The sequence below is a fragment of the Crassostrea angulata genome, chromosome 6 (assembly GCF_025612915.1).
Source record: "Crassostrea angulata isolate pt1a10 chromosome 6, ASM2561291v2, whole genome shotgun sequence".
Lineage (NCBI taxonomy): Eukaryota > Metazoa > Mollusca > Bivalvia > Ostreida > Ostreidae > Magallana > Magallana angulata.
In genome coordinates, this window is record NC_069116.1 from 49,129,660 (window position 1) to 49,157,297 (window position 27,638).

Here is a 27,638-nt window from a genome sequence, read left to right on the forward strand (position 1 = left end):
AAACTGACAGCAATAATAGTGTAGGTAGATTGTGAGGATCTTCTGCTTCATAAACATCAATTCTGTAATCCACGAGTCTTTACCATTCAGCTATAACTATTTATTGTTAATGTTACTCAAGCAAAACACTGGTTAGAAAACAGGTATACACAGTGTGCCATGTTTGTGTGGAGTTCTAGCCACAAGTAGTTTTGTCAATGAAGACGATTTAATAGCACCTTGTTACCCCTCGGCAGACTAGACTTATTCTTCAGATGGTCACTCATTCCGACAGTGGACAGACCATGAATCGAATTAAATTTAGGAACTTTTTATTGCTCAATTTTAATTAAGTTTTGCAACTTTATTTATCTGTGCAAAAAAGAAAAAAAAAGTTTTGCTGGACTTTTTCAGTGAGTAATTTGCACTTTTATCGAACTAACTTTTCCTTCAAAATGCAGATTTTTTGACATGGCGAACTTGATGAGAAGAATTCCAGTGTTTTTATCCTGCAGTGTGATATAATTAGGAAGTGATTGTATAATTAATGATACAGTGAAAAGTACCGGAGACTACTGCAATAATTAGAATGTGTTGGATGACTCTTTTTCCAGCTGGGCTTATCCATTCCATCCAAATGGTAAAGCAATATTTATTTAAATTATTTGCATTACTTCTGTGTATAGAGGTCTACAAAAAATTTCATTCATAATTGCTTAATTATATATTTGTTGTGTCGGTGATAATGTGTTTTTTATTGGGGCAGTGATGTAAATGGGCATAGAAAAAAAATTAATTGCCGCTAATTTGTTTACATATTATGAAGTTTATGCAGAATTGCAATACATGACTCTAAGGTAGCTGCATACCGTCCGTGTTAAGAAGGAGAAAATTCATTAATAGATAAATTCTCTCTGCAAAAGGAAACCAGAAACTTAGCTGAGTTCAACATTATTAAGTTGTGTGTATAGTGTCTTAATGGGTGACAGGGCTTATGTTAGCTTGAGTGTCAGAATTATCAAATTTATTTTCTGTAGCATTATGTAAGGATGATTTAGCAGCACAATTAAAATTTTTTGATGTAGTATCAAGATTTTTGTAGGAGACTCTAAAATGTGAAGATAAAGCAATGGTTTTCATAGAGGTTCAGTACTGAGATACTTCAGAAATTTTGACACTTGCATACATATCAGGGAGAGATTTTTTAGTTAGGAAACTGAAACCTTGGGCTATATAATGATAAGAAACTGTGTAAGAGAAAGAGATAAAGGTGTGAATGAAATTGTACCGGTCTTATATTACCTCCAGTTTATCTGAACTTTTTTGGTATATATACTGTAGTGAAAGTTGTGTATATTTACTTTATTAATCTGATGCTGAGAAATGGAAGAAGACCAAAGGCTATTTCTTTGGAAGCCAATTATTGCCTGGTCAGTCCTTGAAAAAAGTACATGAATATACACTGAGTCTAAGTGTTGCTGATTAGTTTAAAAGGCGGGATAGAAGGAAGGGATTGGTACAATTGGTGACATTTCTCCTGTAATTAATGTGGCTTCTTGTCCAGATGGTCTTTATATTGTAGTTCTGCTTTTCTTGAGATTTTGGTTGATTCCGGAGAAAGGCTGTGTACATTTTCAGATGGGGATATCTAGGTGGCTGGCACCGGGTCTCCCGTTCACCTAGGCTTAATCCACTGAAAGGGCCCTCATTATTTGAACACTAGATACTAAAAGAGATAATGGCCTTAAAGATGACTACCTTCCAAAGAATACAATTCTAATGATTTTCTATCAGATAAGTTACTATTGTTATAATGATTTCTAACTACCAATACCAAAGATCTGGCCACGGGTCATTTTACTCTTTTAGATGGTTTTCATCTTGAGCTTGATTTTAGGAAAGTTCACTGTTTAGAAATCAGTTAGCAAGTGTTTGATTTTAACAGTAAATGGTTTCCTGTAGTGACTAAGATTGATGGGGTAAAAAAAAAAGTGAAATCCTCTGGCCAAAATAAAGTCATCCACTGTGACAATATTAATTATGAATCATTAATCTTGCGTTCTCAAGCAAATGATTCAAGACATTAAGGTCTTTAAAGCTTTATTTGAAAATTAATCGACCCTAAATAAAAAATGGAATATGGGTTGAAAGTGCCGATTTTGTAACTTTACCTTAATCCCATTCTCAGTGCGATAAGACTTTGTTGGTTTGATGTCTTAAGAATTGAGAAGTGTGTATTAAAAAAAGTTATACATCTATACAATCATTGTAAAGACAACTTTTTACATGTTAAAAACCATTAAGGGTGTCTGAGCATTATGTTTCTTCAATGTCTGAAAAGTATATGTACATTTTTTTTTCTTTATTTAATAATCGTTTTGGAATTTTTAAGCGTATTGTGTATTGAAAATGACCTATTTAACACAATTTTTGAAGGAAATATTTTGGAGATATATCATTTTAAATATAATCATTACCAGTGGGGGGAATATGTAGAATATAGGAATTATCTGTGACTGATTGAATTCTGACAATGAGCGTCACTTCAAAGCGACTGATTAGATTTAAGGTTGACATTTGTGTAAGTTTTTTTTTCAGTGTGGTTATTGTGTGATAGGGAAATATGTACACATCTTAATGAACTACTAATTACGTGCTCGGCGGTAACTTGTAACTCATCGACATATTTGACCTTTCATAATCATATCATTTCACTTAGAAATGCTTTCAAAAGTTTCAATTTTGTCGTTTGAACTAAGTAAACTTTCAGGCAAGTGTATTCTGAGGATTTCACTGTCAGTGGGAGAAAACGGATGAAATTGCTAATTTGAGATGTTTCTTCCCCCAAGTACCAGTATAACCCTTTCTGGGGTACACAGGTTTATCTTGATCAAAATTTTTTGAAGAAAGAAGTGTCATTGCAGGGTATGAAATAATTTTATAAGATTTCATGTATTATTTACTGTTCGTAATTGTCAAGATTTGTTATGAAAGAGTTCTGATTCTGTCATTTTGAAAAGGAACTCGGCAGCCAAGGCTTCACTTTACCACATTTATAACATGCCTTAGAAAGTTGACATTTTATGAAAGTGCACATTTTAAATATTTGTATTGAAAACTAAAAAAAATAATTTAAAAAAATATTAATCATTTAAATGCTTAGATAGCCAGATTTAAAAGTTGTAAAAGTTTTTTACTTAATGAGATAAATGATGAATTATCTAGGATTTCCTGCATGGTATTAGATTGAGGACCAGTATCAGTAAATCATTTCAATGCATTTAGTGCAGAGTTTCTTTAACAACTGTCAGCAATATATACAACTTTTCTTAAACCCAGCACCTTGATCTGTGAAAATCAAATATTACTGGGTCATAAAGTGAAAAAGTGCAAAATCTTAAATTTTATTAAAGGGAGATAAATCAATGTGAAGAGGTGACAGTACTTGGTCATAAAATTAATTCATTTTTGCTTTGATTGTATAGAATATATGGATTTAATTAATGAGGGTTAAGTTTTGAATTACTTTATTTACTAGTTTCTTACCTGTCTATAGTTAAAAAAATGTTTTTAATGAAAGGTGTGTAAAAAGTACCTCTGTTTTTATTAGTGCATGTTTATGACAAAATATTTGACAGGAAATGCACATTAGATAAAAGTATCAAGTATTTTTGTTGTTGTGTATTTTATTATAAGCTTTATGTATATCTAGAGACTATATTTGTTTTGTTAGAAAGCATAAAACTTGACGCGACACAGAGGAGATAAGGGTTTAATGGGATATTGAATACAGTCATACTTGCAGAGCCCAGAAAACCTCGCTATACAAATCATTATGTAAATTTGTGGTTGAGCTAAGTTTCCTTTTAATGCTGAAATTTGTGAATGAAAACTAGTTTCTTGGTAGTAGGAGTAACTTATTGTTGAACAAAAATTTAAGATTGATTATTATTTAATCTGGGATGGTACTAGCAAACAAATGTATACCGGTATATATAAATAAAATGAAGTGAAACTATCAGGTGGACTGTAAAAATGCAAAAAAAAAAGATATGTCATTGAAAACGTCTTCTTATAGCAGATAGTTAGTAAAAGAAATGAAAATAATGTTACTGCCTTGGTAATTTTAAAATGTTCGTTTCATAAGTAAGCAAAAGGAGTGTTAAATTTTTTGACAGTGATTAAAGGAAAACTCATGTTTTTAACACCATTACTGACAACTAAACTTTAAGATTGGTTTAAAAGGCTGGATTTCAATTTCTTTCATTGGATGAACTATGGTATATGCTATACATGATGAAAGAGAGTTTTAAAGCCGCAATGGTATGTGTATGTATCTTCGTTTAAAGTTTGTGTAATATTTTATGAATGGTGTTTGTAAAACGTGAAGATTTTGTTGTGCTCCGTGGATAGAATTTTTTAAAAATATGGTTGTAAATATGTAAAATTGTGATTAATTTGCATGCACAGCTGGGCTATAATGTTCTCAGTTCACTCTGGCATAAGCATCTTTTTATCTTGTTTCATCCACTGGAAAAAAGTAGTTCATGGATATTATATATGTGTCATATATATAATGATATTAAGTACGTAAAACTGCAGGATTGTAATTTCAAACGTAACATGACACTTCCCGATAGATAAATGATATATGTACGGGGGTTCTAAATGCTATGTATTGTTGCTTTGCTTCTTCAGTGAGGAGATACGTTTCTTGGTTCGATGATCAAAACGAAGATTTTGTATAAGTCTCGCAGTGGTTGGCAAACAAATCGTTTTCAATCAACTTTGTTGATTTTATTTATGCACAGAAATTTAGGAATACAGATCAGCTTATTATGCTAACCTTGTGTCTGAGTGATGACTAACAAGAGATCCTCTGTTGATGAATTGGGAAGACACTGAATACAATTTTACGGGTTTTTGGGGTCTTTTTTTCTGAATTTAAACCCCAATTTCATTCATGAATCTTCTATGAGGTATGAATCATTTACTGGTTGTATTTTATTGGATAAGTCTATCAAAGATTTAGAGTAAATACACTCAGTTAAAATTAATGGTATAATTGTGGCCTTTGAAACCCCACCAAAACCTTCAATTAAAGGCTCTTTCAATTGCTGGAAATGTCAACCAAACTAGATTAAAAGAGGTTATGATTATTCATACTAAATTTCTTGTGATATCATCTGCTGAAGACTCTAGAAAAGAAAATTAGCATACACCCTAGTAAAAAAAAGAAGTGCACATTAGCCTACTTTTATATCAGGTGTAAATTGTATATATCTTAAGAAATCGGGGTTTTTTTGTGTAAGCGCGTACATCTTTGCTTCTTTGAAGGTATTGGGTTCCTTGTCATAGCACTTTGCTACCTTTTAGACACAACTGGGGAAAAAAACAGACAAGCAACACAAGTTGTCAATGGTTCTGAAATTTCAGACCTCTATGATGTGTAGGATGTTTATAGAGACGTGAACTAACTTTGCAATGAATGGTTCCGCCAGTAATGAAAGTTGGCTTTTAATTATGGCTATTTTGATAGCAGATGTTATTAGAATAAGTAATACACTGTCTTACTTTCTTTAGCTTATTTGGGTCATACTTATATTCATTTTAAGGTAGTTTCTACATATACATGATATATGTACAACTTCTTATAACTGATGAACAGAACATTAACTGACTTTTAACGTAGCATCCATTTTAATTAATCAGGATTGTGTGTCAGTTATGATGAATTGAGATTCATTTTAAACTAGATGTAGCAATAAATATTTTATAATGTTACATGTATTGTTCTTGTGTTTAGTGTCATTTATTGGTTGACATCTCATATCTCCGCTTGTTACCAATGTCACAAGTTTCTTAGTAAACTTTTGACATGTATATATATACAAAAAAGTATGAAATTAATCACATTTTGGATAAAAATAGGCTTGCTTTGTTGCCAGAAAATTTTTCTAAACATTTTATTATATGTGTTAATGTATGCAAAGCGTTTGATTTTTAATTTTATTTGATATTGATATCTTAATAAGACAAAAGAAAATATTTTCGGAATGCAGTCATTGTTATGAATTTTTTATTTCCAATTTAAGTGTTCTAGATTTTAAAAACTGATTTCAATCCATCAATTTTTCCGTCAAATATACTTTTTAGACTAAAGAAAATTGGTGTAGGTATATGTGTACTCATTTTTTTCCGTTTGTTTTATTCATATACATTAAATGTCACCTTTATTGATCTTAATCAAGCAAATGATTATTCCATATCAGATATTGGTTTTTTCCAAATTATGCATAACCCAGACTACATCGTATCAGACAGTCATCACTTCATTCATAAAAATCGTGACCGTGCGGAAAGCTTGACGTACAAATACACTTTAAAAAATCAGAGCTGTGTTGGATCATATATAATTTTTTCAAGGACTTGCATTAAGATTTCAAATATTTAGTATAGAGTCTTAGTATCTGCGGTCGAGAGTGAATTCAATTGAAATACCATTAACCCCATTTAAGTATTTACCTATACTCTGATGGGCCGGCTTTAGATGGAGAAAAACAAATATTGACGCCATGAGAATTTAATTGGCAGAAATCTGTTATTAAGAATTGGCATATTGAGCTATATTTGATTATAAAAAATGCTAGTGCATGGTACTTAGGATTCCCATATAGAGTCTTTAATTAATTGTGTACTGCCAAGTATTAAAAGGTCATAAAACTCTGCATAACTGTGAAGAGAAAATAAATGTCTTTACTTTTGGCCCTCTTTCATATATTATTCCAAATCTACAGGTCTGCAGTCCCTGTGTTTGCAAAGTTTATCCGTTTGATTGATATAATGTCCAATTTCTATGTCTTGTTCCAAAAAGTCAATATTTGCTATCTTTCAATGATATTTCATTCTGCAGAATATAGGTCACACTCAATGACTCATGTGTAAGTTTTGAACTAGCGAAAACCCTCAAATCTAGAATCAAGGCTATATAAATCAAACTTTACAACTATCCCACTTGTTAACACCCCTTTTGTGTATTTTTGAACACACACATATATTTGTATTTATTTGGAATGAGATTCCTTCTGTCATAAAGGAGAAAGTTGAAGGTCAAAGTTGGGTCATGACCTTAATGTTAAGGTAGTAATTTATTAAACAAATTGTCACTTATGACTGTTTCTTAAGAAAATCCTGCATTCAATAATTATCAGTACCATGCGAAATTTTGCGGAACTTTAATCTTTTTGAGAAAGGCTGCGAGAATGATTTTATTAGATCAGGTTTTTTGGACCTAAATCCTAATTATTCCAAAGGAAACAAGATAGGAAGGCAAACATTCACTTGTAATAGAAGCAAGAAATAGATTTTCGATTTGTTTTGAAGACTACAAACGTTTTGACCTCTAAGGTCAGATCATGAGTATCAACGAAGTTTTTATTTTACCATTTGATATCAGTATTACTTGATCTAATATGAGGAGGTTGGCATATATTGAATTGTAACAGACTGAAATTTAAGTTTAAGGGCAATCTGTGTTTCTAAATGCTGAACCCTTGTTTATATCTTGAGGTCACTAGTGGCAATGTCTCGTGTCCTGATTTTGGAGAGACAGAGATTGTAGCGTGCCTAATTATATATTGCACATCACATATCCGCACATTATGGGGAGGGATTTATTTAGTGAGGCGAAGACTTCACCTTTTGTTTTGTGAATAATAAATGTTCTCCATCTGCGTTATTTACTGGGTGTGAGGAATAAAGGCCACATTCACACAATTTGTTTTGGGGTGTGCACGAGGTTTTAAAAAGGTGACGTGATCTTTCAACCGATTTGCATCAATGCAAAGTAGCATAATCCAGTAAGTGAAAGGTGTGCGGTAGGGTGCGCAGCCAAATTCACTGCGGTTTGTGACATGGCTTGCAAAGGTCAATGGACTGAATAAAAGCTTGTAAACATGCCGATAACCAATTAATTATTCCAGCGGAGGAGGTGTATATAGTAATACTTGAGTGATTTTTTTCTTGGCAGGTTCAGCGGTTAACGCTTGATGACTAAATAACCAATGTTATTGCGTTAGTACTCCCACTAGCTGGTAAATTTGGTGCATTGATTAGTTGCATATGATGTTCAGAGAGTGTATACAAAAAAACCCTAAAACCTTGAATTAGATTGACACTTCAAGGAGAAGGAAAGGAATATTGACACTTGCTAAACATATTTGTCAACCAAGAAGTTTAGAATTTCCCCCAAAGAACACACCCAGGTGAATAATATGACTAAATAAAGTAATTAAACTGTATCTTGAAAATCATGTAAATGGAGTATAGTGTTGCTGTTTTCTGGCTAGATTGAGTAATCCTAAAGACTTGCAGAGATCAAAAGTCTTGCAAATCCTCCCATTTATCTTGAATATCTGTTCCTCCAGTCTTCCCTCTTGGATCTCATGTTTTTGACCTTTAAAGGAAAACTTGATAGTGGGAGAGAGAAATGGTTGATGAAACGATGTAACATATTTGATGACATTGAAATGAGGCGTTTGAATTTAGCTATGACCTCAGTATGACTTTCCCCGGTCCCTCAATAGCTACCGCTTCAATGACGATTTTGACGCGAGTCAAAGCTTCTATAATTCCATTCCTGCTGGGACACTTTTTGTGATATGTTTCATTCAAAAGAACTAAAAAGTTCATTCTTCATATGGGTTTTTTCTCCACCAGCTTACATTTATTACCCTTTGCACAGTTTGGTGTGAATTACTGCCCTTTCTTTAATTTTGTGAACAGATTGTGCAAATTGCAATTAGCTGTCTCTTCCTAATCTTCTACTTCTTTAACTGTCAATGACATATACACATGTATGTCATTAGTTTATAAGCAAGCCATTTTAATAGAATTGTGTGGATTTACTTTTTCCTTTTAACATTGTAATCATACAGACATCCTTTGTAAAGTATGGCTCCACACAGTATAATATTCACAATAGGCAGGAGGATGAGGTTTAAATTCATCTCTTCTTGTACATGTATCTATATACATATACAATGTCCAGAAGAAGAGAAGATCAAGAGTATGGAGAAAGACTCTTAAAAGATCAATCATTCAAAATCTTGCATTGTATTTTGTACATGTAAATCATTAAATGTCACTAAATAGCTTTCTTCCTTTTCCCTTGTAAGTACTCAGGATTGGTTATAAAAATGTCAAACAGTTTCTTTCATTAAAAAAAGCAAGCAGATTAGGAGAGGCTGTGAGACTAATGGCGCTTCTACACTCCCTTTGGAGAGCAGTTAAAGTCTCACATTATTGTTTTGACCCCAAAAAAATTTAAATCTGAATATATGTTTCCTTTACTTTGCTATCGAAATTGAAGTACTGATGATGTATCAACATTCCTATAATTGTATCATACATGTTTTATGGCCAAGTTGTTCATCCATCATTTATTTTTAAATTATTAATTCTTTCAACAACAAATATTACCTAGCCCTGGTTACATGCGTTTTTGAAAATTTTTCTCATAAGATTATCTAATGCACACTTAAATGACACCTAAATCCCCAGCTTAGGAAAGAACAGCTCCAACATGAATTAATCTTTGAATGAAATCTGTGTGAATCCTTGGATGTTTAACCTTTATTTTACCTTTGCTGCCAAAATAACTGGGAAAAGAAGGACCATGGCCACACAATAATTTGACTAATATACCAAGGTTGCTCCGAATTGTTGAATAATATAATGAAGTATTCCTAGTCCCGGGATTATGTGGTGATTTCTTGAAGGAGTGTTATCTGTTGAACCTCATTCAGAAATCAAAAAGAGGCTTGTCATCAACAGGAGAATGCACATTCTATCTCTGGTCGCAAAACTTCTTAATTCATAAATACGACAAGGGGGAATCTTTTTCTCATTTTAATATTAAATGCAGCTTTATTAAACCTAATCTGAGGGAGGATCCCAAGGAACACAACTTTAAGACGACTTATTACGAAGATTTAAAAGTATCTATCGTAACGTCAATTTGGATAAGTGCTAATCTCTGGTGAAATGTCGCCATAAACAAGGATTAACCACTTTTCTCCTGGATTGTATTTTGCGACACAATTTATGGGTCATGACCAGCATCTTCACCTATATTGTAGCTGTAAATTGTAAAATGTATGTGTATCTTCCCACTTTTCTTTCAAAAATTGCTTTCATTTTGATTGAGAATTAGGAAGGCAATAAAGATAATTCTGTTCATTTCAGATAAAAATCACAATTATACAGTCTGTAGACGTAAATGCTGTCTAACTTAGTATAAGAACCATTGAATTTGTAATTTCTTTTACTATTAGCACTCAGTTAAGTCCTATTGTCAAAGATGAACAAGTTATGATAGCATATCCTTGCATAAACCCATTCTGGGTGACTTAATAAACTCTAAGAGGTCAGACACAATGTCCACTTAACACAAAGTACTATTAATGTTAGCAAGCAGAAAATAGAGAGCATGTTTGTGTTTGGAATATAGAGTTTATTTTGAATTGATAATTATCTTTGGAAATTCAGACATAAGGACTAAATATTGAATGTAAACACTGAGTTTAAAGACCTTATGAATGGTGTAGAGTTGTGGACAGCAATTCAGTTAATAAGATAAAAAGAAATGGTTTATGCTTAAGTTGCATGATGGGAACTTTGTCCTATCTTGCTGAAAGCTAATCTGTTTCTTTATCTGTTATCAAATGAATGGTTAGTCATATTTTGGGCAAAACTTCATATGAATGAAATTCCTTGATGATCAGAAGTTAAATTGATAGCAGGACTATACCTTTAACAGGCCAGATTTTGATACAAGATTTTGTACTTTTGGGGAGCTTGTCCATTGAAGTATTGTGGGGCAAAGTCTTAAACTGATGGCTATTTGGACTGCTCTGGTTAAAAGTACAGAAAATGTTGGGAAATGATGAGGTGTTGAATATGTATGAGATGCAACATCATTAAATACATTTTCTGCTTAAATTGACCAGAAAAGATCTTTTGACTGTGAAGGTAAAAAAGGTCTTTTGACTACGAATAATAGATAACAATCAAAGAGAGGCCTCCAATGTGGATACATGTATATAAATACATCAGTATTAGCGGCGGTGTCACATAGATGGCTCCAGTTACAGACGTTTGTCACCAGTCCAAGAACCAGCTATTTAAAAAACATCTCTCGTTGTTAGAATTTCATTCATAAAGACCAGCGAGAAACTTGAACGATAGGCTTGGTGTGTCGGGTAGCATATTTACGATGAGGGAAGTTGGGTAGAGAAAAGATACACATCTCATTGGCTACACCAATCCCGTGGCATCCATTACACTTTTTTGCGATCTCTGAATGTAGCCCAATTTTATAAAAGGGATTTCCTTCATGCGACAAGCAATAAAAACGCACGTTTTAATAAATTGCTGTGACATTATCAATGGGATTGAACAGCACATCCATTACACATGTCCCGCAATCATTAATTTATTTTTGGTAATAAATAAATCTTATCCAAGGAACTGACATATATAAAGTAGACTAAGGAATCTACTGTAATGTAAACTGTAGGGGAATGGTTGATGGCATTAATTTGCATAACACAATGGCTAGGGCTTACTAAGTTTATATTAATTTGACATTTTTGATGACCAGTGTCGCAGCCACAAATTAAGTTCTCATTTCCTATTTGAGCAAGGTTACTCTGTGAATAGTCTTCATTGACGTCAGTGTTAACTCTTTTAAACAAAAAAACTGATGTACTGATACATTTATAGTATATTTATATATATACATGTACATGTATTATGTATTGCCAAATAAACTTTATAGTGATTATAGTAAGTTTAATTGTTATGGATGTCATTATAATTTAATATCATCACAACCAGATCTTTCTGTAAACTTTTATCAGCGTGTTCTTTCTGATTAATGAAAACTTTTTTTTAAGTTGGGGATTCTCTACCAATCTTTAGACTAACTTGATTCATAAACATTCTTGGACTTGAACCATACATGATTGGGAGAGGGCAATATATGTGGAGAGGGCAAATTAAGTTTTTAGAACTTGTACACAGTCTTATTGCACAAGATTGCAATAAAATATGTTCAAATCAAACCATGCATGAGATTCCGGATGAAACTTACATGGGTGTATTGTTTATTTTGCAGGTGGTGCTTTACTTCATTTTTGTGACATCATCAGAATTCCAGAGGGATGACACTGCAGGTATGACATCATTATTGTAAGAAGGTTGTCTTTAACAGAAATGTACGATCTTCAGTAAATTAATCTTGTGAAGGATTAATTTTAACCAAAGCACTTTAATTTTGACCTTTAATGTTCATTACTTTTCCTTTTAAGTGCGAGGCATGCAGTATATTGATAATATCAAGCATGCAAACATTATAAATGATATTTAAACAATGTGAGAGGTCTGTTATTTCATAGAAAATCATATTTAGTTATCTTAGGAACACATGGCAGGAATACCATCATAACTCCAAATTTGAAATGTCACTGTGGTTTTAACTATGTTTAAAGTTTTGGTTACTCACCGTATTTTCATGAAATTAAAACCATCGATTTTTTTTATATTAATATTGTACATATTGCATTAACAAGAAAATCTATAAATTTGACACCATGACTATGGAATAAAACCAGTTTACAATATTAATTTCATGTATGTGGGGAAAAAAATATTTGAAAAATAGACCTTATGATTGGTTTCTTTGGTACCTTAAATATGATCATAGCAGCACAATGAACATTCTAATATGACATATCTATTAACTTAACCAGAACTGCACTTCTTGGTAAAATATGACTGCTTTTCTGAAGATTAGGGATAGGTGATGTACCCAACATGAAGTGGTTACATCCATAAATCACCAGTTGAAAGTAAGAGAACCAGTATCTGGGCAACTGATATACATTTTGACACCTCCTCGCTCTGGGTTCTCAATGGAAAGTTGTTCAGAACCTCTGGAGAACCCTGCATTCTACTCAATAAAACTCCCAGACCCAGAAATTACTGGGTAGTGATTTACTGGCATGAAAATGAACTCCCTGTGACATTTTTTTACTGCCGCAATAATTTAAGTTTTTGTCTGGACACCTGTTTTATTGCCTTAGACGATTATTACGACCAATAAAAATGTATTCATGTAACATTATTTCAATGATTCTTAATGCTGTTCTTCTAATTTTTATTTGCTCAACGTAATTTCTGTTGTGCATGAATTTAAAGCCGCAGCTTACTCCAGGCTCTTGAAAAGAATACAGCGTATATTCTATTTGTACTATTTTTACCACGCTCCCTACTTTCATTGACTAGCTTTATTTATATTAAAAAATAAGGATTGTTACACAATTTTCAAAGAATTGTTAGTACGAATCCTTTCTTGTAGACTTTTTGTGTATCTAGGTACAAATATCCCTGTTGACATTTTTATTTATCTCCCCTGTTCTTTTATGAACATGTCATTCATAAGAACGTCGGATCTTTGATGGCTGTATAATTGTACCAGAGTGCATAAATCATCATAAAAAACCATTATAATGTAAAGAGCTACAAAGATCATGAGAAATGTTTTGACCCCTGATTTATTTTCCGCAAATCAAAAAAGAATTAAGAAGTGATTCTACAATAGACTTTTTTCTCCTGTGAATACCCACTGCCACGATTGTTTTTAAATTCTTTATTCGCTGAAGTCAGTCTCAGCATGAGGGAAACTTGACTCGGTTGTCAATGATTGAATTGCCTGACACCAGCCAAGATCTTGATGTTTTGTTAATCCATAGGTGACAATCTCTTTAGTGATCCTTTCTATTCTTCGTGGGGTGACTGTTTGAGCAACCCTGTGGGAGAAGGGAGTGGAGTGGCCACTTGCTTCAGTACCTATTGACTGAAATGTTATAATTTTCCTTTGGCAAGAAAAGACCAATGGAAACCAAAGAATAGTGCCTTTAAATTTTAACACTTGCTTTTGTACATCTTGATGTTGCAATTATGAACATTAATTCTCTGTTATATCAAAATATAGACATTTTAAAAGTGGTAATTTTTATTTTACTAGATTTGTTCTGTTTGAAACATTGGTTATGAAAAGAAACCATTTGATTTTTTTATTTTTTGTAGGCTTTGAAATTGTACATCCTGTTCTCTCAGACATCTCAGGTAACACTGTATCACATGCTCAATTACATGGCAACCGATTCAAAAGAGACTCTGCAAGGACAGACACATTATACCTTAACATCACCGGTCAAGGCCAAGCATTTGAAATTCATCTTAACGAAAATCGCAACCTTTTAGCCCCAGGCTTCAAAGTTTATCATCGGAAAAGAAGCAAAGATTCTGCAGAAGTGGTGGAGACTGTAGAATCTTCATCTGGCGGTCCTTACCATCAGAGCACCACCTGCCACTACTCGGGGAGAGAGAGGTCTCGGGGAGGGAGAGCGGCTCTATCCTTGTGTGACGGACTGGTCAGTATGATTTATATAGTATAAATTTCAGTATAATTTCACAGTTACACAGCTTGGATATCTCTGAACTCATTATTATGCATTTGCCAGCGGATTTATTTATATATGTATTATGGTCAAAGATTTACGACTGCATACAATTTACATGTGTGCTTGTAAGCATGAATGAGATGGGCAATATGGTCATATTCAAATGCATTATCTACAAACAGAATGCTGCTACTGTGTAATATGCAGGCATAATGCATATGTAGATGTATTTTTATAATTGCTTGGAAAAAATCAAGAGCATACTGTCAAATATGCATGCAAAGAGTTTAATAAAAGAAAATGGGAGTGACACAGTCACTTTTGGATAATGTGAGATGCAATTTTTTTAAAGTAATTTGTTTTCTGGATATGGACAGTTATTGTAAGAAGAAATTCCACTTTTCCACATGACCAAATTTTGGGAGGTGCCATTTCGTATGAAGTGATCTTTTCACATCAGTAATGAGCTGTATGTCTTTGATAAGATTCAGAAAACTTTGAAGAACCCATGTATTTAACATGTAGAAGATCCATCAAAAGCAGGTACAAAATTTACCTCTTATTTCCTTCTTATCAACGCATTCAAGGTGTAAAACTTGGTTCAGTGCAACCTCATGTTTTAAAGCTTAAATTTTAAAATTTGATTTTTTTGGTTGTTTTTTCATTGAAATGATAGGAAACTTCCTGTTTTTTTTAAGCAAATATCAGTATAAAGGTATATTATGAGTATAAAAGGGTCAAGCACAGTTGTAGTGATGATAAAATTCCTTGTGACACTTTTGACTGGTAAATAATGGAGGCACTCCAAGGTAATTATGGGTTTGTGGGAGTGCAAGAGTTTAGAACACGTACCTTCTTCAAGGTTATTGGCAAATACAAACAAGAGGAAAGATCCAGATAAATGATCCATCATTTGACAATTATAACACATACAGTAAATTAAGTATAGGAGTCAGAATAGTGCGTCATTATTAATTACAGATAAGTTTAATTTAAGCCTGACTCTGTTTTGAGCACTATAAAATGTTTTTTTAGTTACCGGTATTATTTCTAAAGTTGGGCAATTTTTTTTATGTGGGGAGGGGGGGGGGGGGGGGGGGGGGTAAAATCCTAAAGTTTGGCAAATCAAAAATAAGAGTTTGACAGAAAGTTTTATATTTTTTCCTGTATATTTAATATACATGTAACAGACGCATGGATTGGCAAACCAGGCTGACCTCAGATAAGGCAGGCATTTCTAGAGGGAACATTAATGTCTCGCAGGTCTGTGTTCTGTCTTGTTAGAATTCAGAGTCTGGTGTCATATTCAATACAGGGGGACAAGTTGCGGTATCCTATGACACACTGATATATCTAAGGGCCGTTTGAAATGGTCAGACTTTTATAGGGCAAGGTGTCAACTATCACAGCTTTTAAAGAGAGGCTTCTGTGAAGAGGCCCATTTGACAGGACTCGGCTGTTTGTTATGAAATTTCCGTTTTGAATATGAATTCCTGATGGATAAATATATCAACTATTACATTTGATTGGGTAGTCCAGTTTTAAAAGCGCACACAGTTTTATAAAGGAATTCAAAACAAAATAGATTATGTATTTAGTTTGTTACACTAAGTAAGAAACTTACTTCCAAAATTAAAAGGTTCCTCTGAAAAGTAAATTTAACATTTGTGCCTGGTAGTATTTATTTTCAGCTATACTGGTACATTGTATTGAAAAAGTTAAAAATGATCAATTGCATATGATATATCTTATTTGATAACTCCATCACCAAAATAACCAGTTACAAAGTCACTTTAAGTGATGTGGTTACTTCGTGATTGATTGATTATTGTTGTATGTCATTTCAAGAATCTTTTACTCGAAGTCAAATGAAGTGAAGTATTGGAAGCAATGTTTAGACTGTCAATGTTTGTCTCAAAGTGGTACATGTGTATTATAAGAACTATTAATAGCAGACGAGTGAATGTATTGCTTGCAGTGTTAAGATTATAAATCTCTCTTTCAGAGTGGTATTATCAGAATAGCAGAGGAGGACTACATTATAGAGCCCTACAAACAACACAGAGTTAGACCATCATTTGACCCCCTTTCAGGGCCCCACAAACTTTACAGGAGATCCACCCTCAACACCAAGCAGACCCAATTCTGTGGCAAAGCAAAGAGACGAAGAGGCAAGTTCACCCAAGCTAAATGCTTGTCTCACATCAGAGCCAGAGATTCCCAATGTTTAGAGCATAGAATAAGAAAGAAATTAGTAATGGACTTTCTTTCTGCAACCCCTTTGCACTTTATACAGACAGTTTAGAAATACAAGACTTAGATATAAAAGATTTTCTAGATTTTAAGGAAAAAGGCAAAAGATTACCTATATGTGCCCCTGTTGATCATATACTCTGGGAGAAAATCAAATTACAGTGAAAAATAAACTTGCACTAAAAGTTTTATGAACTTTTCAGCATGACTCATTTTATACTCACATATACAAGTATTTTATTCTATTATAATCAAAATGCTATTTGTCATTAATTCAGGCATCAAAAACACAATTTCTCATATTGTGCTTAAATTTTTCACTAGAGCAAAGAAGGAGCTTGATTGATTAGAAAATGCACAAACAGCATGCGTGATGGTCCTTAAATATTTGTGGTTAATGAAAACAATCCTAAATGTGAAGTAAAAAATCATTTATAAAATAAAGGAAATGACCCAAGTTTTATATAGTCTAACCTTGTCTATTTTTCTTTTATCTTTGCATCTGCAATGCACCAGGGCTTTTTAAAAAATTACAATAACAGAACAATAAAAGTAAAGATTTAGATTTCTCTGCATGTTTTATTTCTTAAGAATTGTCAGTGTTTTATATTTAGCAAAGAATATGAGAATTGATGGTTTTCCTTTTTTTTTTTAATTTTAATTAGAGAATCTTTTGTTTTCTAGCAAATTTAAAATAAATAAACTTGCTGTGGAATCCTGATTACTCTGACAACTTTGCATTGTGTCAGACTGTTTCTTGTCAAATAAAACATGTTAACAAGACAGGGTAAAGGGAGGTTTATGTAATTTTAACGCTGTGGTCCTCAAATTTCAGACAAGAGAAGCACATCACTCGTAGACACTGACAATGACTTCAAAGTGTCAGAGAAAACTCTCACTCAGACTGAGACGAAGGAATCTTCCAAAGAAGAGGTGGAGGAAGAGGAGCCCTTATGGAAGAAGTACCAGAGAGCGATCACAGAACACGAGGAGTGGACCGTGGAAACTCTAGTGGTGGTGGACAAAATCATGTACTACAAGCATGGCAAAGACAACATCACCACATTCACCCTTACTCTCTTCAATATGGTAAAACACCAATACTGTGGTTTCATCAATATTCGTTGAATACCAATTTTCGTGGATTTCGTTGTTTAGTTGATCCACGAAATTTAATGTTCATTGAAGTGTAATTTCTATTAACATTTTCTATTGATAGGGTCATTGGCCACGAATTTACGTATCCTTGAAAATGTGATTTTCACTTATCCACGAAAATTGATACCCCTGAAAACTAATGAAACCACAGTATTATATAAGAAGTTGGATTTACCGATATATTAGATGTACAAAATGTATGTTTGTCATTAGACCTGAGTACAGGTACCCTGTTGGAAAAAAATATAGATTGTTTTTTTTTCTCTTTGTATAACAGGTGTCAGAACTGTTCACTGATCCCAGTCTCGGAGATAACTTGAATATTGTTCTAGTTGGGCTCATTGTATTAGAAGGAGATGAGGTAGGTGTATAAAATTATAGTGTTCATTGGAGATTAGGTAGATTGTAGGCGTATAACAACTGTAGATCTGTAAGGGATTTTCAACATGTTTCATGTCATCTATGCAGCTACACATTCTGAAGAGAACTCTCCTTTGAAGTTACAGTTGAGTATATTTCAATACATCTGGTTTTTTCCCTAGCCGGGTCTGTCCATCGGATACCACGCAGACAACACTCTGAACAGCTTCTGTTCCTGGCAGTCGGTGCTGGTGGGGGCCAATGGACGACAGCATGACCACGCCATTCTGCTGACTGGCCTTGATCTCTGCTCCTACAAGAACGCCCCCTGTGATACACTGGGTAAGGGGCAGTAATCGGGGTATAATTCATAGAAAGTGATAAATAACCAAAATTTCTTAAACCAGGAACAGTAAGACAGTTTGATGAGTAGTGATAATTCTTCATTTCTTGAAATGTACATTTAATGTACAAGGTATTTTAAAGTGTGTTTTAATTTTGATTGCCATTGGCAGGTTTTGCTCCCATTGAGGGTATGTGCAACAGAATCCGCAGCTGTACCATCAATGAAGACACGGGACTATCAACTGCATTCACCATAGCTCACGAAATGGGTCACAAGTAAGCAATGTGTGATATCTGGCTGCTGTCAACATTTCTCACATGATAGCATTACATGTTTTCTCCAGTTCCTTTACTAACCAACCATCAAGTCCAGACATAAGGAGACTCGACTAATTAAGTTTCACATGCAATGTATTTTTCATAAAGTTAAACTCCAGCTCATATGGCCACTAGGGTTATGAAACCTTTGTCTCCCCAATTTAATGCAACTGTACACCTCGCATTATTCCAACAATTTGATAAAGAGACTAGAATTCTGTGTTAATGTACAACTGACATTTATTGGATGACTTGTCCTTTTTTTCCTGTAAACTATTATCCAGCCTCTATTCTTCATTGAAATTGTTTCCAATCTGTTAATCTCACAGCAACACACAAAACAAAATCTTGTCTCTTGTAATTGAGTAAGTGATATATTTTGTGAACTGAGATGTGTCAAATTCTGAAGTTTACCTTGAAAATGATACTATTTAATTCTCCCTATTCACTTCCTTTTTTAAAATATACCTATCTGATGAAAAAAATATACTAGTTGATGTATGATTATTTGATAACATTTATATACATTTTGACACATTTTTAATGCATTGAATTATGATGCATTTTTAGCTTTGGAATGTTTCATGATGGAGAGGGAAACCATTGTACTAAGACAACAGGTACCCTGATGTCCCCTACCCTAGTCAGCAAAGAGGGGCAGTTTCACTGGTCTCTGTGCAGTAAAACCTACCTGATGAAATTCATGAAGTAAGCTCATCTTGTTGGATGTGGATATAGTTACACACCTGCAAAAACAGTGATTCAGAAATAATATTTCATTCAAGTGAACTAAAAATCTTATAAAGTTATATCTGCTCTTGATAAGGTGTGCAAAAATTTGTATTATTCTAGGCTTGAATTCAAGACCCTTCGATTTAAAAAACAACACTTCACTAACAGAGCTAAAGGGTTTACTTACTAGCTAGTAGGAGAACCGCAGTACTAGATACACACAGTCATATAGATTTCCATTTAATATAATTATAGTATATTAAGGTTTCAACGATGTATATCATGTCCTACACATACACATACAATGTACTGAGTAATCTTACTTTAGGTATTCATGTCTTGTAGTACCCCGCAAGCCCAATGCCTGGCTGACCGACCCACAAAAGTAGCAGAACTTCAGTTCCCCAACAAGTTGCCAGGTGAACTCTATGATGCAGACATCCAGTGTAAATGGCAGTTTGGACGGCATGCTCAACTCTGTACTTATGACTTTGGTAAAGTGAGTCTTTTTCTGAAACATCTAAAATTTATTTATCATACAATGTTTGTGTTTTTTGTTTACTGTACCTGCATGATTATATTATTGGTAGTTATCCATTCAATACAAATTTTAGATGGATTATACATGTAAAAACTTTTGCAAATCAGAGTGATTTAGTCTATATGTTGTGTATTTCATATTTTTAACTAACTACCGTAGGTTGTATTTTAGGATATTTGTAAGTCCTTGTGGTGCTTCAGAGGAAAGAAGAGATGTGAAACCAAGTTTTTACCAGCAGCAGAAGGAACCTCTTGTGGCTATGGAAAGGTAAAGATAGATATAAATGGACACAGACATTACTCTATTTTAGCACTTATTTTGAAATTGCATAATATTCAGAAGGCAAAGTTCTGGAAATCTACATATATGAAATCCCAGCACTTGTAAAAACAGTTTTGTAATGAGAACTTTGGTTTTTAAAAGGTTAAATTGTATATAATTGTAATAAGAAATTGGTACAACATTTATATAAATAGATACAGCATTCCAGTACTTGATAAGTCTACATATACTTACATTGTTGTAGTGGTGTAGAAGCGGAGAGTGTGTGGAGTTTGGACAGAATGGACCGTCCCCGATCGATGGCAGCTGGTCCACGTGGACACACTGGACAGACTGCAGTCGTACCTGTGGGGGCGGGGTCACTACCAGGGAGAGGCAGTGCAATAAACCACTGTGAGTACCAATTTAAAAAAATAAGAAAATTGAACAATGTTGGGCATTACCTTTAAAATAGGTGAACCTGTTTTTGTAAAATGTACATAATAAGTGAACCTGTGTTTAAAAAATGTGCAATCTTAAAGTTTAGAAATGTTATTAGTATAAAGTTTTCTGAATTGATGTATGGGCTGAAAATTCCATGCCGTTTTTGTTTTCAGACCACAATATGGCGGCAGTGCCTGTGAGGGGGAAGCAAAGGTCCGAAAGATGTGCAACTTTGAGGTGAGATTTATATTCAATATGGATTCTAAAGGTCATTTTTTGTACAGATTATATACTTACTAGTTCATTTGTCGACATCATTTTATGAAATCAGGAATAGATTGTGTGTTTTGGTATTCTGTAGCCATGTACTGAAGGAGAACAAGACTTTCACAAGAAGCAGTGTCACTCATACAACGAAAAACCATTCCGAGGCTGGCTGCTTGACTGGAGGCCTAATGATAAGCTTTATAAAGGTATCACTCGCATTGTACGGTAGTGTAATGCAGGGATTTTGTAATAATAGACTTATTGAATAAATTGTGAATTATTGAAAAAAAAACAATTTAACAAAATATTTAAATTGTCATCTTGTGATGTACTTTATCTAAAGTATAACTTTTGATGTAGTGAGGTACCTAAACTGTGGATTAAAATAAATTTTCCTGATTAAACTATGCACATGTTTATGTCTAAGAGATTTATTTATAACTAAGTATATTTATGGTTTATTGTAGCACAAGAACCCTGCATATTGTATTGCATGGCAGAGACCAGTAGCTATGTATTCACTATAAAACACACAGCAACTGATGGGATGAAGTGTCGGGGAGACAAAGATATCTGTGTGGAGGGAACTTGTCAGGTATAGGAGAGAGAGAGAGAGAGAGAGAGAAAGAGAGGAGAGAGAGAGACTATCCATTAGCGCTTCTTTGCTGAAACCAATACAATCATGCTGCAATAAACTGTATTTAAAACAAGTCCGGACCAATTGTTCTTCCTAAGAATAAATTAAATTTGCATAATTATCAATTAAATATGTTCAAACTAAGCAAAGGAGTTTAACAGGCTTCCATAATATAACGAGGAATCTAAAAGTAACGTTTTCCCTAAGAGATGGGCTTTAAGGCTTTCATGTTCTTTTCATTGTCCCTTAAAAAAAATTTACAATCAATTTATTAATTTGTTTAAACAAAGATGTATGTAAATATAAACATTAAAATGCTTTCGTTGATGATGATCATGATATGAGAGAAAGAGAGAGAGAGAGAGAGAGAGAGAGAGAGAGAGAGAGAGAGAGAGAGAGAGAGAGAGAGGATAGGTGAAATATTTTTTTGAAAATTTTGAGTGATGTAATATATGAATTTGAATTGATCATGAGTAAATCTTTTTTTTTACAGCCAATAGGATGTGATATGATGGTTGGCTCAACAGCAGAAAACGATCAGTGTGGAGTGTGCAAGGGAGATAACTCGACCTGTCGAATAATTCAGGGAGAATATACTGAACAACCAAACCATGACAGTAAGGAAAATTTGACCACTATAATAGTAGATTTGAGGATTTCTTGATATCAAATGAATATAGAATTGATAGTTGTATTAATTCTGTGTCCTGCATCTGTGTTTGAGGTTGAGAAAAGGCAATGTCTATGTTATTTGTAATATAGCGTACTTCAGGTAACATATACATAATTTTTTTTAATTCCAGCTTATTTTCCTGTTGCTGTGATTCCTAAAACAGCCACATCAATAAAAATCTCTGAGAAAAACTTATCCTCAAACTATCTGGCCATCAGAGACATCTATGGAAATTACTATCTCAATGGTCAACAGCAAGTGGCCTGGCCCGGGGAGTACATGCTAGGTGGCGCCCAGTTTACATATACAAGGCCCTATAATGAGCCAGAAACGTTGGAAAGCATGGGACCATTGAAAGAGGACATTGTCTTGGAGGTAAGATTTAACACTATATCTATATTAAGGTGAATGTGATTTTTGAAGAAATCAGAATGATGTCATTATATTAAATAAATGGATATCACAAATATAATTGCACTTATATTTCATTAAAAGTGAAAATTTCTGTAAGATGGTCAAAATGCTGGTTATTATTTTCCCTTTTTCAGAAAAAGATCACAATATTTGCTATAATAACAATTTTTTGGAAAGTGGAAATATCTGTAGGATAATAAAGATGCTGTTTGATTTTAGATCCTTGTCCAGGACAAGAATCCTGGCATCCAGTATAAGTACGCCATTCCTCACCTGGTCTCTCCATTCAGGAGCTTCACTCCTCCAGACAACTACACCTGGAGTCTGTCGGAGTCCGCCTGCACAGAACCTTGTGCTGGAGGTAGAGTCTATCTAGAAACACAGAGGCACTCATAAAGATCTATAAAATCTGACACTCGTTCTTTGTGTAAGTGACTAATTAATATTTTGGGAGATTAAGAATTGATTTATTTTGATAGGTACCATGAATGTAACCGTCAGATGTTTGAAGAATCTTAAAGAGGAAGTGAATGAAACCCACTGTGATCTCTCGAAAAAGCCACAAACTGGAAAGCTTCCCTGCAATGAGGATGCTTGTCCTCCAAGGTATAATTTGTCGCTTACTTGTATTATTTACTTATAGGTCTTTTTAAAAGAAGTTTAGCAAAAGCAAGATAAGCAATTGGCATGTTTGTTCAACATTTCAGATGGGTCCCAGCAGAGTGGAACTCCTGTTCCAAGACTTGTGGCAGAGGAAAGCAGAGAAGAAAGATCTTATGTCGCCAAAGAATCTCCAAGACTCTCGACAAAAAAATCAAGAAGTCTAACTGCAAGAGTTTGCCAAAGCCCGCCCGTACGAGACGTTGCAACTTGAAAGAATGTCCACCTGTTTGGAGAGCTGGAAAATGGAACAAGGTAGGATCAGTGGAAACTTTAAATAAGAGTACTTAATAGGTTGAATATTTCAAGATTAGGTAGGATTGAAATTTCTGTTTTTCTTTTGATCTGGCTCTTACACAATTTTGGTTGCATAATATTTTAAGATATTAAAGTTGAGAACGGTATCATTTGATATTGATGTTTAACAGTGAACAAATTTTCAGAGCTTTGAGTTTGTAAAACATATTTTCTTTCTTGCAGTGCTCTGTTAGTTGTGGAACTGGCACACAGGCAAGGAAAGTCTTCTGTAAAAGCAAAGGAAAGAAAGGCAAGAAGCACCCAGATGAAATGTGCAGTGGGCCCAAACCCTCCATTGTCCGCCCCTGCAAACGATCCCTGTGTCCTCAAGACTCCAACTTTGAGTGGCATCTTTCTCCATGGGGACCAGTAAGTAAATATTATCATATATGATCCTATAAACATGATCATATAAAAATCATCATGATTCCTTAATACTAGGGTGTGTTTTAAGGACCAGTTTAATTATGAGTCTTCACACCTGTCTAGGTCTTACATGTAGATATAAAAGTAAATTCAATGTAATGTCAACCAGATCAGAATTGGGTGCGTTACAGATATTTTTGTTCTCATCATTGTGATCATGTAATCATTAGTTTGGTACAGAAAATCTGTTGTGCTTTCATGATGTAAAGGATAAAGGGAAAGTCTTAAAGTTTGTAATTTTGTGAGATAATTGCCGTAGGTTTCAAATTTTGACTTAAAACGTATTCAATGTGTTATTATTGAATTTTGAGGCTTTTAATAGATTTCACTTGGAGCATTAGTATTCACCATGTGTCTTTACATTTATTAAGATATTTTGTAAACTTTTGTTCCAGTGCTCCCATTCTTGTGGACCAGGTGTCAGACAGAGGTATCTGGTGTGTAAGAGAGTTGATTATCGGGGAAACACCATCGCCACGCGAGATAAATACTGCGAGAAGTCGGCACGGCCAAAAGTCTCCACAGAGGAGTCCTGTAAACTGATGGTCTGTCCACACAAAGTGATTGACAGGCCAAAGTGGAAGGTCTCACCCTGGTCACAGGTAAGTGGAACCTCCACAATATTAGTATATACATGTAGTAACAAGATAAAAATGCATCAATTCATAAAAGGGAGGTGTGCCCAACTGGATTTGTTTGGTAATACATATATACTACTTCTGCCATACATGGACATGTAAGGAGAAATGTTATAACATTTTGTTCTAGTCTGTATGACAGTATCTCATGTATATCTCGGTATTATCATGGGGTTTTTTTCCATTTCATTTAATTTAACAAACAACAATATTGCATAATCAGTGTGTTATTGATAAGTGCAATATCTCTGTAAGCTTCTAGACATTTTAAGTTTAGTATCAACCAATATGTAATTGCAGTGCTCAGCATCCTGTGGTGAAGGTCAGAAGAGTCGAGACATAACGTGTGTGGACGAGACGGGTCAGAGGACACTAGGATGTGACCTTGAGAACCGGCCAGCTACCTCCCAGCTCTGTGATAACGGTGCTTGTCCCACTAATAGTAGTGGTGAGTATGGATGGTGTTTGCAAAAAAATACAATATACATTCTGTGAAATCATTAGAATTTGTGGTATTTTTTAGTAGCCCTCCCCTAAGAATTTGCATTCTAAATGAAAAGAAAAGAGTTATCTTTCTTACTAAAACTGAAAACTGACGCATCCATGAAATTACATCCTCATGGATAAGCAAAAAACCCATAATTCACGAAAAAAATGGCCCCCCACTAATTTGAATGATTCCACAGTAATTAATATCTGGCATTGTATGCTACTGGAAACTTTTCAAAATGCTTAAAAAAAAATTGATGTGCATTAAAAAGTTTACATTTCACCATTTCACAAATTTTGTGACATGAAAATTACTACAATGTTGACATACATTATTAAATGAAAGTCATGTAGTAAAATGAGGATAATATGATTGATCTGACACAACTCATTAGAATCTAGTTGGAAGTACATAATCAATTTTGCTTAACAGAATTCATGTGAGAGGAGCATTCACTTTTTTTTTGTGAAATTCACAAAATCATATCAAATGCTCTTTTAAAATATGAAATTCACTCCATGTGTAGTTTCTAGTTTCCTATGAATAACTGCTGTCATCTTATGACTGCAAATTTTGACACAAAACATTTGTTAAAGAAGCTTCGTAGTCTGTTCAGGAAATTGTACAGTACATGTTTTGTCTTTGCAGCTACAGACTGCTTCGACCGATACACCTGGTGCCATCTTGTTCCACAGCACAAAGTCTGCGACCATGAGTTCTACGGCACTCATTGTTGTCTATCTTGCAAAGGACACCGGTGATGCTTGATCTGATGTTCAACAACAACCATACAATTTTTACTGTGATAAGAAAACCTTTATGTGTTCCTCTTCCCCTACACAGTCACTTGGAGGTTCAATGGAGAAGGCCAGTGGAAATATGTCCCAAGTCTTCTGTCCTCCACAACCCGACAAGCTGTCCGCGACACTGCTGGTTTTGTGGTTCGCTTTCTGCTGATCCAGGTCATACACAATGTCCCCAACACAATTTTTGACATTATTTTCAAGGAAAGCAATGAATGCAAGTTTCTGATACTGCAGGCGATGTGTTACCGCAATAGGAAGCTGAAGCATGAATAGTGAGAGGGAAATAATTAAGTTACTTTAACAAGGAACTCCATATGAACCCTATCTTGATATTTGTTTGTTTACAACAAGCCAAGTTATTCCTGGGTGTGATGTTATCATTCCATAAATGTAGTCTCTGTGCAAATTTAACATTATACGCAAAGACCTCTCCTTCCAGTTGTTTGACAGTCATTCCATTCACTATTTACAAGGTCTTCAATTATATCCAGATATATAGAGTATATTTTAGTTAACAAATTGTTGATATTTATTGATGTGTTTGTGTCAGTTTGCCAATACCTCCTAATATATTCCCTATTCCATTACATCATTCCAAAAACCCAGGACTCAGTTCGTCATTCCAGACATTTTCAGTCATAATTATTTATTTGAAATACTGATTACATATCACAAAATTTTTTATTTCTCATATTACTGCACTTTAATTTGTATCAATCTCAAAGTTTGTTTACTCACAGTCATCGAATATCATACTTATGAACCCATCCCAAACACTCCTCTATAATGTTGTGTGTTTTGCCTGTATTATCCCAAACTCTATTGATTTATGCAGCATTAGAAATGGCCCTATTGTTAAGTTTTTGTAAATATTATTTTTTACTTTTTCTTACATGCTTTGTTATATGTATTTTGGGATTTTTTTTATATTTGATGATTTTGTTACTATTGTTATGTGTGCAAAGGAACTAAACAATTATTGTTTTTTTTAACAGGTAGGTATCTTTGCATTGATATTTGCTTCAAACCCAAACCATACATTAAAATTTTTTCACAAATACTGCGCAGGCAATATTCATAGAGTAATTGAATAACCAAAAGAAAAAAAAGAAATCTACTGGTAGATTACAACTATTTGACTGTGAACAATTTCTTACCAATTGTGTGTTTGGGCATCACTTACTTCTAAAACAAATGCATGTTTGTTTTGATCTAATATACAGCAAATTTTATGGTAGGATCGAGTTAACTGGTTGGAGAAATGCAAAACTGGATGTAATTATCTTTATCTTAAGCAACAAAGATAGACTTTGGTTTTTAGTAGTCTTTTAAATATCACATAATTTTACTGCAGCATACTAGATACATAATTTAAAGAAAAACTTAACAATGTCTCAGAGTCTCAGAAGGA

At 33.9% G+C, this 27,638-nt stretch overlaps 1 protein-coding gene across 1 annotated transcript; it reads left to right on the plus strand.

The window, feature by feature from the left end:
* On the plus strand, window positions 1–26,977 carry LOC128189182 (A disintegrin and metalloproteinase with thrombospondin motifs 18-like). Its single transcript, XM_052860683.1, has 24 exons — window positions 1–619; window positions 12,158–12,215; window positions 14,131–14,477; window positions 16,513–16,678; window positions 17,596–17,849; window positions 18,196–18,279; window positions 18,461–18,620; window positions 18,794–18,899; window positions 19,512–19,649; window positions 20,019–20,172; window positions 20,386–20,481; window positions 20,741–20,889; window positions 21,093–21,156; window positions 21,281–21,392; window positions 21,654–21,781; window positions 22,317–22,440; window positions 22,627–22,871; window positions 23,130–23,271; window positions 23,390–23,516; window positions 23,618–23,825; window positions 24,051–24,236; window positions 24,689–24,895; window positions 25,232–25,379; window positions 26,070–26,977. Exons 1-24 carry the CDS (start codon window positions 569–571, stop codon window positions 26,180–26,182), a joined length of 3,567 nt encoding a protein of 1,188 aa, XP_052716643.1. The 5' UTR covers window positions 1–568; the 3' UTR covers window positions 26,183–26,977.
* Window positions 26,978–27,638: the final 661 nt, after the last annotated feature.

Coding starts and splice junctions, on each gene's coding strand:
- LOC128189182 (XM_052860683.1), top strand. CDS start 569: ATGTGTTGGATGACTCTTTTTCCAGCTGGGCTTATCCATTCCATCCAA. Junction 19,650..20,018: donor TACCTGATGAAATTCATGAA/GTAAGCTCATCT, acceptor CATGTCTTGTAG/TACCCCGCAAGCCCAATGCC. Junction 21,157..21,280: donor GAAAGATGTGCAACTTTGAG/GTGAGATTTATA, acceptor GGTATTCTGTAG/CCATGTACTGAAGGAGAACA.